This window comes from Ipomoea triloba, chromosome 12 (assembly GCF_003576645.1).
Source record: "Ipomoea triloba cultivar NCNSP0323 chromosome 12, ASM357664v1".
NCBI lineage: Eukaryota > Viridiplantae > Streptophyta > Magnoliopsida > Solanales > Convolvulaceae > Ipomoea > Ipomoea triloba.
This window is the reverse complement of record NC_044927.1, coordinates 11517118-11529970: the sequence shown is the minus strand read 5'-3', so window position 1 is coordinate 11529970 and position 12853 is coordinate 11517118. Positions and strand designations below refer to the sequence as shown.

Genomic DNA, 12853 nt, shown 5'->3' with positions numbered 1-12853 from the left:
ATCTCATCACAACATCATCCACACATGAACACATGAAACCTAACTTGCATTTCTCAATTTAATGGAAAAATTCAATTCAATCAAGCATGATTCCTAGTGTGGAGCATCCAACTCCCAAGTAAATCTTGTTAATCATAGTATGAAACTGAAAGCAAGATAGATCTAAAAGCTCAATTGATAATCAAAAGGAACTTGCAATTGAAAACTAAAAGCAAATGTAAATCAATATCTAGGAATTACCAAAGCCAGAGTAAATGCAATCCACAACTTCTTCAAGCTCCAATTTGTAGCAAGGATCAAGAAATTCTAGCTCTAATCTAGCTACTTCTCTCCCTAAAAAGTCTAGATTTACTTCTAAAATGGTGGAACACTTCTCCAAATTGTTGAACTCCCCTCTTCTCTCTTCCAAGCTCCCTTAAATACTGACAAGCACCCAAGATAACTAAAAATTAGGGTCTGAATTGGGGTTAATTAGTAGTGATTAGCATCTTTTTGTGAATAACTTATAGCGTTTTTATGCTCTAATGCGTAGGTCTAGTGCAAAATTATTTCTTTGGTGTTTTCAAATGTTTATATAGGTCCCGGGAACCATTGGGCAAGACAAGAGGACTTGGCGAGCAAACAGAGTGAAGACGGGAGGCCCGGGGCAAGATGGGACCCCTCCACGCGTGGAGGGGTCGTGGACAAGTTCCAGTAGGGTCCCACGCCACTTCTCCACTCGTGGAGAATGAACTTTGGCTAGAAAACCGTCGCGTGCGAGGTAGCGTACGCCCCCTCGTACGCGACCCAGATTCAACCCTATAAATAGAGGCTTTTGGCGAAAATTTTTCAGTAGTTAGCATAGTTTAGATTAGAAATTACTTTTTGCATAACTTAGGATAATCAAGTGAAGATTTTATTGAAGCTTATTTGGTAATCCATTTCCTTTTTCTTTTTTTGTGATCTTCTTAATTGTTAGACTTAGAATTCAATTGTTACTTTTCAATTTCCAATTTAAAGATTAGCTTGAGAATTGTTCTTGATTGCAATTTTGTCTTTTAAAATTGAAATTGAGATGATGATAGGTTTGATAAACATGAATGTTAGTGGCTAGTTAGTTAGGATTGGATTAGGAATCTTTGCTTTTGCACTCATGATTTGAATTGATTGAAATTGGATTGAATTGATTTTGATAAATCTATGTTGTGAGTATGATCATCCATGATCTTGCTGAATCAAGGGCCCCGATTGCACCAAGAGTTAGAGATCACACACTTAGCGAGATATCACAAGTGTGTGAGAGCTCCAATGTCACATCTCCCGCCTTCTATCCGGGAGGATGAGATCTGGAGGAAACTCGTAGACCAAGTGTTCGATGAAATTCTCCAACCGAATGAGGATTGGGAGTCCGAGTGAGACGCCACTCGGTAGTGTGCGTATAGTTTCCTTAGATGAATCAATCGTCAATCCGACCTCTACCTTAGGACGTTGAGTGCAAGAACTAGGGGATCCTAGTCCAATCCGCTTATCTTTACGTGTGTTTTCCTTTGATCATTTGCCTTGTTTACATTTGTTTACTTCTTATTCCATGCATCTTTTTGCCTTGAGTGATCCTTGTAACTCTTGCCCCTTAACATCTTAAATGCCAACACATAATTCGGTTACAATTTGTCATCCTTGAGAACACGACACTCGGGGAACTTCTTCCTCGTTTTATCACTCATTCCACCTCACCATAAACTACAACATCAAAATGGCGTCATTGCCGGGGATGACAAACGGTTTTTGAATTGTGTTTGACATTTAGGGAGTTGATGGTTAAGAGTTCTTAAATTGCTTTCTTTTGTTTGTTTTCTTTTCTTATTTTGTTGCTTGAATTCGGAAGTGAGCCTATTTGTCTTGCATATCTTGTTGCTCACTTGCAACTACTTTTAGTTGCAAAAGACTTGTGGTTGGCTAAGCTTTGTGCAGGGAATTTTTGTTAAAAATCATTCGGAAGCTTGCCAATGAGTGCTTATATGCATCCCCATGGTTATCCACCTCATGGTGGACAATCCTTTAGGACTATTCCACCCCAAGCCTATGAACATTACTTCCATCACCACCCATATCCCTATGTTTACCCACCGCCACCATACCATTACACCCCACCTCCATATCCATATCCTTATCCTATCTATGAACATCATCCATATGCTACCTCCTATGTGCATAATCGAGAAAGAATTGAAATCCCAACATCCCAAGAGAAAGAGGAGTCATTGAGCTTTATCGCGGAGAGTATCAACAACCGACTATATCAAATGATGAAGGAGATTGACCTGAGGTGCGAATTGGTACCAAAGGTCATCATTCCTACAAAAGTTGAACCTCCACCTTGTGATAATCCTCAACCAAAGCAACCAAGCTACACCCATAAGCCATATTTGTATCCCACCTCCTACCCAAACACTTCCTACCGACCTCCACCACATTTCCATGAAGGGCATGATGCTATATATCACTATGAAACACCACCTTATACACCATACCACACCCTCACCAATTCCTACGGAAGTCCACCTTGTGAGAAGCTCCCACCGGCCGACGATGAGATAAAGATCTTGAACGAGAAATTAGGAGTGTTCATAGAAATAGCCAAGGAGGATACAGCCAAACTAAGAGCCGAACTCAAGGGCGAAATGAAAGAATATCTTGTCACCCTCCGATGGAAGGCCTTCCATTGAAAGAAATGGAAACAAAAATGCTAGTCATGACGGAGGAGTTCATGAAGAGAATTTCATCCAAACATGTTTACCCCACTATGGATGACCTCCCGATGCTTGAAACCAATTCAAGGGATGTGAAGGGAGTTGAAATAAGAAACAATTGTGAAGAGGTGAGTGTTGAAGAGAGGAAATTGGAGAGTGAGACTCCGGTGCTTCAAGAGATTCCAACTTTCGAGTTCGAAAATCAAAATGGGTACGAATTAGAGAGTGAAGATGATGAAAATATAGAGGTCATATGGGAAGATGAAGAGACAAAGCGAGGTAATGTTCTTGAGTCTCTTTGCTCTTTTAATTTTGAAAATCTTGGTGCTCAAACTCTTGTGGATACTACTTGTTTTTCTTGTGAGGATGATTCCATTGTGTTGAGTAGTGAGGATTTTATGAGTGAGGAGGACAGCATGTCGTTTTAATCGTGTGAAAATGGTTTTGAGGAGTGTGCCACTCTAGAAATGTTTAATTAATTAACTACAAAAGTTTGGGCAGGAAAAATAAAATAGGAGGATTTTACTTTTATATATAATATAGATATAGATTGTGAAAAATATTTTAAAATAAAATTTATTTTTTATGAATTATGTAGTCAATATATAATTTATAAGTTTCAAATGTACGTACGTCATCATATTTAAATTATTCTAGAAATACTTACAGTTGATCTAATTAAAATAAAAGGCATTTAAGAATATCATGTAAATAGAAATTATATATCGTTTATTTCAACAATTTCATATTTTATCATAAATATTTTTATTTTTCACCCACTAAACTAAATTTCTTGTTCCCCTCCTGCCTAAAAATCACAGAAAAGTCTTATATGAGTTCTTACCACCAATTGAGCAAACATGTGTTGACTTTAAGTAACTAAAAAGGGTCACACTTGTGTGAGACCGTCTCACGGATCCTTATTCGTGAGACGGGTCGGGTCGTGTCAAAGCACCATGCAAATGTCATACTTATATGTGCAAATCTCATACTTATATGCTCAAATATAACACTAATCAAAAATACAATTTTTGTTACTTATAAGAGAAAAAGTAATACATTTCTCATAATAAGTAATGTTGACAAGTGTCTCTCACTTATAAGGGCAAATATAATACTTTTGAGGAAAAATGTAATACTTTTAAATCGAAATGTAAAAGTATTGTATTTTCCCTTAAAAGTATTACATTTACCTAATAAGTAACAAAAATTTTATTCCTGATTAGTATTACATTTGAGCATATAAGTATGGCATTTGTGCATATAAGTGTTACATTTGCATCTTGACCCGACCCGACCCGACCCGTCTCATGGTGAGACGGTCTCACACAAGTTTTTGCCAACTAAAAATATTTGTTAGAATGTATAGCTAAGTTAAAATAAAAGAGAAGCAAATTCACACATATTTGTGGACCATACTATCAAATAATGTACATAAGTACACAAATAATGTATTTTTAGTATATTATTAAAAATGAAGATTATATTCAACGAAGGTACATTATTTTGTATAAAGTACATTTAGTACACAAATATTGTACTTTTGGTATATTAAAATATATTTTATGTTATAGTTCACACAGCACTGTGTGGACCATGGTCCACACAATAGTTTGCCACCATATAATAATCTCCTCCCCTATTGTTTCTCAAATCCTTAACCCTTTTTCTCCCCTTTTTGTGGGCCCGGCCCCTCCACACTCTTGCACATCACCTATTATTTTATTCGTTTCTCTATAATTAATAATTTTAATTTTATAATTATAATTTTTAATTTCAATTTTAATTAAAAATAAATTTAAATAATGAAATAAAATAATTTTTGAATACAAAATTATCTACAAAAGAAAAAAAATTAACATTCGGAAGCAAATATAAAATTTTAAATACAAAATATACGAATGGTTAATACAATTAAAAAATTTAAAATAAATTAAACTCAAATTTTAAAAACTAATTTTTTTTTACCAAATTTTAAAAATTAATTTTAAAATAAAAATTTTAAAAAAATGACCTCAACGGTCAAAAGCTTGCAAACGAAACATATTATTTTATGTGGAACAATTACTATAGATTGTAGTCATCNAAAAAAAAAAAAAAAAAAAAAAAAAAAAAAAAAAAAAAAAAAAAGAGAGAGAGAGAATTATGATCTTGTTTCTTTTTTTCTTTTATTCGTATATAAGATTTTAAAAAAATATAGCAAAGTAACACATTATAATCAACGCAGTATTAAAATGAAAAGAAAAAATATTGACTAGACAAACAAAAAAATATAACATGGTAAGTAGCTTCATCAGATCATATCCATTAATTTAATACGCATTGCTGACACATGTCATTATGAGACTAATAATAGAGATAGGGGATGATTAGAGGTAGTTTTGTTTATTATATCCCAAAATTACAAAATAAAATAAAGAATTAGTGGCGTCAGGCACCGCGATCCGAGTCGCAAAAGGAATATTCCAGCTATGCAAGAACAGGACATGCATGGCTTATTGCATCTACGTATGGAGTTTCTTGATCGAATTGGTGTTTTCAACTAATAACTGCTCTCTCTCTCTCTCTCTCCAGTTCGGTACGCCCTTTCCTTATCTTTCTATTCAAAACCACATGCATGTCCTTTGAAGTACATTTCCATGTGCTATCATTACATATATTTGGTTTACATCATATATATATATGCTTCAACTCTTGGCATTTTGAATTAAATCATATCATATATGCATATATATTACTACATACCAAAGTTCAACGGTTGAGCGTTGGAACCATAAAGCTTACCGAATATGTATAGCACATGAATTGGATCGATTATATATATATCCACTCTTCAAAATGACGTACATGTGCTCTTCAGTGGCAAGACAAGGAAAGGGCATGATTGACTACACCACCTTCCAAATCCTAATTAGGAAGGCTTCGGAGAATTGATAAAATAATGCATATCACAACTTCAATTGATACTTAAAACTTGGCACTTAATTGCCAGTCGTTATACCGTGGACCATGCACTGATAGTGCAATTGTGTTGAAAGGGAACTGCAATTGCACGGAACAGAGGTCGTTTTATCTGTCTGGAACTGCAGCTGTGTTGAATTGATATTGCAGGTGTGTTGAACTAATACTGCAGTTGTGTTGAACGGATGAAATGACCTCTGTTTCGCGCAACTGCAGTTCCCTTTCAACACAACTGTAATATCAATTCAACACAACTGCAGCATCAGCCATGACCATGGTCCACAGTATAATTTTCCCTTAATTGGTATCCAAAACGTACTTGATATATATATATATATATATATATATATATATATATATATATATATATATATATAATATGCAGTCGTTATACCGTGAACCATGGGTCAGTTAATAATGCAGTTGTGTTGAACTGATATTGCATTTGTGTTGAAAGGAAACTGCAGTTGCACGGAACAGAGGTCGTTTCATCCTTCTGGAACTGCAGTTATGTTGAACTAATACTGCAATTGTGTTGAATGGATACTGCAGTTGTGTTGAACGGATGAACGGCCTATGTTCCGCGCAACTGCAGTTCCCTTTCAACACAACTGCAGTATCTGTTCAGTAGTATCAGTTCAACACAACTGCAGTATCAGCCATGACCATAGTCCATAATGCATTGTGGACCATGGTCCAAAGTATAATTTGCGGTGTGCATATGTATAATGTTTTGCAAGAGATTAATAACAATAGAGTACTTAAGTTTCAAACATAACTACCAAGAACTTCGATCGAGTACAGATTTGTTTTGCCAGTCCCCATACTGGTATATTAAACGAATTTCAAAACAGATTTGAATACCCTACAAACAGGTAGTGTTAAATGGGTTAGGGATGGGTACAATTATACTCTTTAAGTAATTCTAAATGTATTTGGGTTGGAAAAATGACTAAATGAGTGGGTACTGACCCTAGTTATAATATTGATGCACCTCAAAATACCAATTCAAGTGTCCAAGTATATGTATTCTTTCAAGGTAGAAACTAACTTCTAACATGATCGATAATAGTATAAACTAACCATTAGCTCATCATAAGTAATCTAATAGTTACAGTCAACAGGAATTCACCACTAAATATGATAAGAAGACAAAATGGGAGAATACTTATAAACTAATCACATACTAATTAACTTAAAGAGTAAATGTGATAGAGACTGCCCACGTGAATTCACCACTAAAGTGATAAAGTAGGCAATTGTTGAACATGTGACAATGACATAAACAAACCAACTTGAAAGTAAAGCAAATGCAGTGCATAGTGTAAGTAAACATGAACTCCCTTTACTTGAGTCATGGTTTGGTGATTAAATTAGTGGTTACAAATATTCCACAAATGCCTGGGAATGTTGATAGAGATTACTGACCTAACGTTAAACGTACTCCACATGGATTGTGAAGTGAATACAACTTACCACAAAAATTTCTTCCAAGACTACCCACAAGTGAATATTCCTTGGTACGATCTGATCACCTGTTCTGCAGAAATCACATTCAGTGTAACCAACCCCATATGCAGTCATATTAAAAAAAAAAAACACACACACACAAGGATAGAGATTAACTCCGATTTTGATCAGAGCAAGGCCATGTGAGCCCCCATGAAGTAGGCCCCATTTTCCATTCACACCAGCTTACCTTAACTGGCAACACATTGGAAACCACCCTATAAATAAACACCAGAAATGCTCTTCCACTCCAACCCTCTTTAGATCAACTTCTACATTAATCAAAAACTCAACTTTGTTTTGTTTTCTTTCTGTACTTACACAGGGAGTTGGTTATGGCCATTCGTTTGCTTTCCGCGATTGTGAATGCCAAGCAATCCCGCACTCTGCACTCACTCTGGACCAGATATCATTCAGATGTTCCAAAGGGTCACTTGGCAATATATGTTGGAGAGATTGAGAAGAAGAGATATGTGGTTCCAATAGCATATCTAAATCATCCATCATTCCAGAGCTTGCTAAAGCGGGCAGAGGAAGAGTTTGGGTTTGATCATCCTATGGGCGGTCTCACAATTCCCTGCAAGGAAGACACTTTCATCCATCTCACTTCTCAACTCAACAACTCTTCATTTTAGAGGGGCAACACAAAACTCAGAAAAAAATTTCCTCTTTTTTTTTTTTTTTAAAAAAAAAAAAATTGTGTCTACTTTCTGTCTTTTTTCCTCTTGTCACACAAGAGTTGTAAATTTCACATACACAACATACAAATGAAAGCTTAAACTTTTTATGCATTGAAATTTCAAATTGTCTCAAGATCACATATTACGGAATATGGATTGAATCTCAAATCAATTGATTTTTATGATGTCTGTCATCTCACATTTGTTCTGTTAATTGAACTTTAGTAGTGAGATTTCAAAGTAATATTAACCAGATATGTACTTTCACATGAATCTCTAATTCAAGGGACATGCATGTGCTCCTAAATAGAGAGATAAAATAGCGTACCTATTCAGAGTGCAGCTATAGTGTTCAGGTCCATCATGTTCTGATTTTGATGCAGCCAATAAAGGACATGCGCTCGAGTAGAATGATAAGGAAAGGGAATACACCAAACTGAGAGTGCAGTCATAGTCTATAGGTCCATGTCTTGATTTTCAGGCTTGGATAGCAGATATTCTTATTCCAGGAGCATTCAACACTACTTTTAATAGTTCTGGTGGCCTTAAATCCCCAAGCGCAAGAATCTCTTAGACTTTACTCAGGCAGTATACAAGAATTCCTCCTTTAGATAAACAAAACAATCCACAAAAGCAGAACATTTTTATGGCAGTGGATCATATCTGTGCATAGCATAACATAAAATTATGCATTTATGCCTAGTATAATTGAAAACCTTTGCCCGGGAATCACAATGAGGCAATGTTTCTGTTCAGTCAAAACATACATTGCACTTAATAAAAGGAGAAATTTCACAGCAATCGCAACCACACTATATATTTTATTAGCATTTATTAATTTCTATTTTAACATCAAAAGTAAATTACACAAGGAAAAAAAAAAAAAAAAAACCATTCACAATTTCTAGAATCCCACTTGATTTCTCAGTCAAAATTGCCTTAGTGTTAGCACTGCCGCAAGACACTGTCCTTTGTCAACAATAGCACACTCAGACTACATCTGCTAGTTGCAGAATGTGCCAAGAGCACAGCTATTTAAGCCAGAACACCAGATTGTTGTGGAAATGCATTTCCCACTTGGCATTATTCTCCCGAAACTTTCTACTCTAAGGACAGATAGCCAGTACGAATTTTTCTCTGTTGATGAGCTATTCCTTTACCTAGGCGTGTCTCGGACAAGCTCAGATCTGTTCGTTTCCAACCAAATGGAGGGTCAACCTTGGGCTGCAACCACCTCTTCACAGAAACACCATTTATTCGAATTTTACCATGTGATTCATTGCCTATGTAAGGTAATCCAAGCCTCCTCAACAGTGCAGCAACTGTCTGGCTTATCCTGTTGTTCAGAGAATTCATAGCATTCTGGAAGTTAATGCATTCTATACACAACAATTAGCATGTTGATAACAAAGTATAAATAAAACTACTAGTTACTACCATCTGATTGATATTTACATTGTACCAAACTATCAATAAAGAATATGTTCACTTGAACTATACTCTTTTGAGTTTTTAACATTGTTATGCCTTGCCAATGACATTATGGTCAAGTGGCATGTAGTGATTCTCCCAAATGGGAGGTCATGAGATTGAGCCGGTATTTGACTCTTTGTGCTTCAACAGGTTAGGTTGAGAAAGTATAGATGAACAGATACTACAATGTAACAGAGACAACAACATTGTTATGCCCTTTTACATCTGAATTTGTCCCTATCAAATATATTACTCTTCGCCCCTAAAATACAGAAGTATCAAGTATGCCATTGCACAATTAGCAAATTAGGTTTATGAAATAATGTACTCAACTGCAAAATATCCTCACCTTCCAGCAAATTTAATTGTTTTCTCCCCAGCAGGAGTCTGCAACTGTGACTCCTCCACAGGTAATAAAATAGCGATATTTGGGATCTTAACACCTGAACAATTTCAGAACAAGAAAAGATGGAGGAATTACAATTATAATCATCATCATCATCAAGGTATAGGAACAACATATTTTTTAAAAATGCATAATAAAAAGTAATGACTAATTGATTTGTAAGCTATTATATTATTCTTTTACAGTTTTCTACCTAAAATAAACCAAATATCAGGTCTTGCAAATAGTGAAACCGATTCACTATTGCCAGTGAATTACATAGCCAATACGCACAATCTACCTTAGAAACTTAATAATTGGATTTCTTGGATACATAAATTATAGAGTTTATTTCACTTCTGGTCACTCAACTATAGTTGCATTTCCACTTTTGATCTTTGACTTGGATTTGTTTTACTTTTAATACAAAATGCCCTTAAATGCAGTCTAATGAGGCTTGGTGAAATTTTCACAGGGCATTTTAAGCTTACAACTAAAAGTGGAACATTTTTAAAAGTCAAGGAGTAAAAGTGAAACAAATCAAATTCAAGGACCAAAGCTGAAAATGCCTCTTTAAGTCAAGGGACCATAAAGTAGAATAAACTCTAATTTATGGAAATGTAAAGATTATCACATCATACACTATTACTGCAAGATTAATCAGCCTACAGAAGCTTTAGCTAATCTGGGAGCAAGGCTTAACAGTGACACCTCCGGTGCTAATTTTGGTGAGCTCCCAGCCTTTATCCGCACCTTAGTAATCATAGATGCCCATCGGGTTCCTACTTTAAGGTTCAGATAGGCTCTTATAAACGAGTCACCCTTGTTTATTGCTTTCCTAGGTATGTTTTATTTGTAATGGAGAAGTTCTACGTTCTGGCTCTTTACTTTTTATGCAACGGGTTGGTCCATCCAACCAACTTAGGTAAGAAGGTGAAGTTTGTCTCCTTCCTCTCTGTCTTTATTAATAAAATCATGAAGGGAGGGCAGTAACCCACACCACTGCAGTGGTTAAATCGTTGAATAAAATTTCACACACATACCCCCGCCCATGCACACATACGTGCATGCACAGATATATATATCTATATCAAGGTCCTGCAATTAGCAAGAGAAGAATGAAAAGGGGCAACCCGCATGGGCAGCTCAACTGGTCACAAGGGTGAAGTTTGGGAGCAAAGAATGAAAAGGGGCATACAGCCAAAACAAGGTAATCAAATGGACATGCACAAAGATCATGTACGAAAAAGAATAAATCCAGAATAATATGGTGGCAAACTTAAAGTTGCAAAACATCAATGATGGTATGCTCAAATGTTCATTACATGTGATGATGTGATGGTTGAATAAAAGAATTTTCACAAGAGATAATTTGATGGGGGAAATCCAAGGCACTGTGCTTGGTAATGTTGTTAGACAAAATACAGAAAAACTACATTTCTGTTTCTTTCTTAAGTCTTAACTATGTTCAATGCTCAGGATACTATCCTTTGAGAGAATATTATCTTATCCACTAATGTTAACATGATACTATCCTTTGGGAGAATATTATCTTATCCACTAATGTTAACATTTGGTTTGAATTACTCAGCACACAGTTAACACCTTAGTTTTCAATAACAGCATTCACTTCCAAATTTTTTAAGCTTCCTAGGTGCACAACTAGAAATATTTTCAGGTTTTTCAAGCCATCAATTATTTTCACAAAAATCATTGGTCAACTTACACAAGGAAACTGAAACTGAAACTGGAGTGTAAAGTTGGCCCAACAGCAAAAATATAGTCCGACCAACTCTTATCAGAATTTTGGCCCAACAGAAGAAATATAAGGAAAAGAATATAGTACTACCAGCAGCCAGGCGATGCTTGAGACCTCTTAAAACCGCCAAAAGGTAAACCTGACCATATTTGGAGAAACAAAATTCAGTCCATGAAATTGTTAACAGTTCTATTGGATGAACATGCTATTAGTCAACAGAGAGGGCCACATATCAATGTACTTCATCCGTCACAAATTTTGTCCACTTTTGGTATTCCAATGAAATGCAGACAATGCCATTACATTATAAAGGTATACCCTTTTAAAAAATTTATTCAACTGTAGAAAGATAACACTATTTTGGCATCCAATGAAATATGTAGACAAAATTTCAGACTGAACTATTCAATAAAAGATGGGTAATGTTTGGATTGAAGCAATGGCATTAACATAGAGCCCTGTGCTACCAAAAGTTAACTAGAAAAATGAGAACTAACCAACAACACCTACTCCATAAATAAAAAGGCAATATTGAAGAAATCTAGAAAAGGGGGAAAACAAGCTAACACCAAAAGAAAACAGGAAAAAAATCACCAAGATTTTAACAGTCAGAAGTCACAGTTTAGTATCAAGCCAAGTATATCCAATTAGCACTAAGACACAATAGTCCTCTCAGCATGGACAAAATAAATTTCAAAGTACGTCAGTACATATAACAAAATTTTTCATCCATGGCACAAACTCACCTCAGCTGTATGAATCTGTGAATCTCTCACATCAACAACAATTGGACTACTTTTAAGAGAAGGCAAAGGTATAACTCCAAGTGAAGCAGCCTCCTAAAAGAATCAAAAGGAAAATGATTTTTTTATGAAATACTTTTTACAAGATAGAAAGTTCATAGAATTTATTGCCTAAACAGGCTAGCTTACAAACCTCGAGCAATTGAAATGCACGGGGATCATATTCCCCAAATCCATCAACCAATGAGCACAAGTTCGAACCTTTTGATGCATCAACAGTAAACACAAGATTCTCAACAAGTTGTTCTTTTAAGCTTGCATTGCGAGGAAGCTGTAAGCAACCCAAAACTAGTGAAAGTTCTTCCATTGTGGGTGCCACACCAGCAATTGTTTCTCGGTAGATCATCAAGGCCAGTGATGTCCTGTAGACCAATCAATGATTGTATTTGAATAACTTTCTAACTTATCTCCCCCCCCCCCCCCCCCCCCCCCCCCCCCCCCCCCCCCCCCCCCCCCCCCCCCCCCCCCCCCCCCCCCCCCCCCCCCCCCCCCCCCCCCCCCCCCCCCCCCCCCCCCCCCCCCCCCCCCCCCCCCCCCCCCCCCCCCCCCCCCCC

At 36.2% G+C, this 12853-nt stretch overlaps 2 protein-coding genes across 2 annotated transcripts in view; one reads left to right on the top strand and one right to left on the bottom strand.

Moving 5' to 3' along the window:
* The first annotated feature begins 1985 nt into the window (after positions 1 to 1985).
* LOC115999368 (extensin-2-like) lies at positions 1986 to 2705 on the top strand. Its single transcript, XM_031239221.1, has one exon. The coding sequence runs from the start codon at positions 1986 to 1988 to the stop codon at positions 2703 to 2705; it is 720 nt and encodes a 239-aa protein (XP_031095081.1).
* A 5964-nt stretch (positions 2706 to 8669) lies between these two features.
* The window catches only part of LOC115999183 (pentatricopeptide repeat-containing protein MRL1, chloroplastic), a 16434-nt gene continuing 12250 nt past the window's right edge, over positions 8670 to 12853 (bottom strand). Inside the window, exons 15-19 of the mRNA XM_031238980.1 lie at positions 12433 to 12661; positions 12243 to 12335; positions 11587 to 11635; positions 9702 to 9795; positions 8670 to 9215 (exon numbers count right to left, since the gene is read on the bottom strand). Coding sequence (XP_031094840.1) covers positions 8981 to 9215; positions 9702 to 9795; positions 11587 to 11635; positions 12243 to 12335; positions 12433 to 12661 — 700 coding nt within the window. The 3' untranslated portion in view covers positions 8670 to 8980. The remainder of the gene's footprint in view (positions 9216 to 9701; positions 9796 to 11586; positions 11636 to 12242; positions 12336 to 12432; positions 12662 to 12853) is intronic.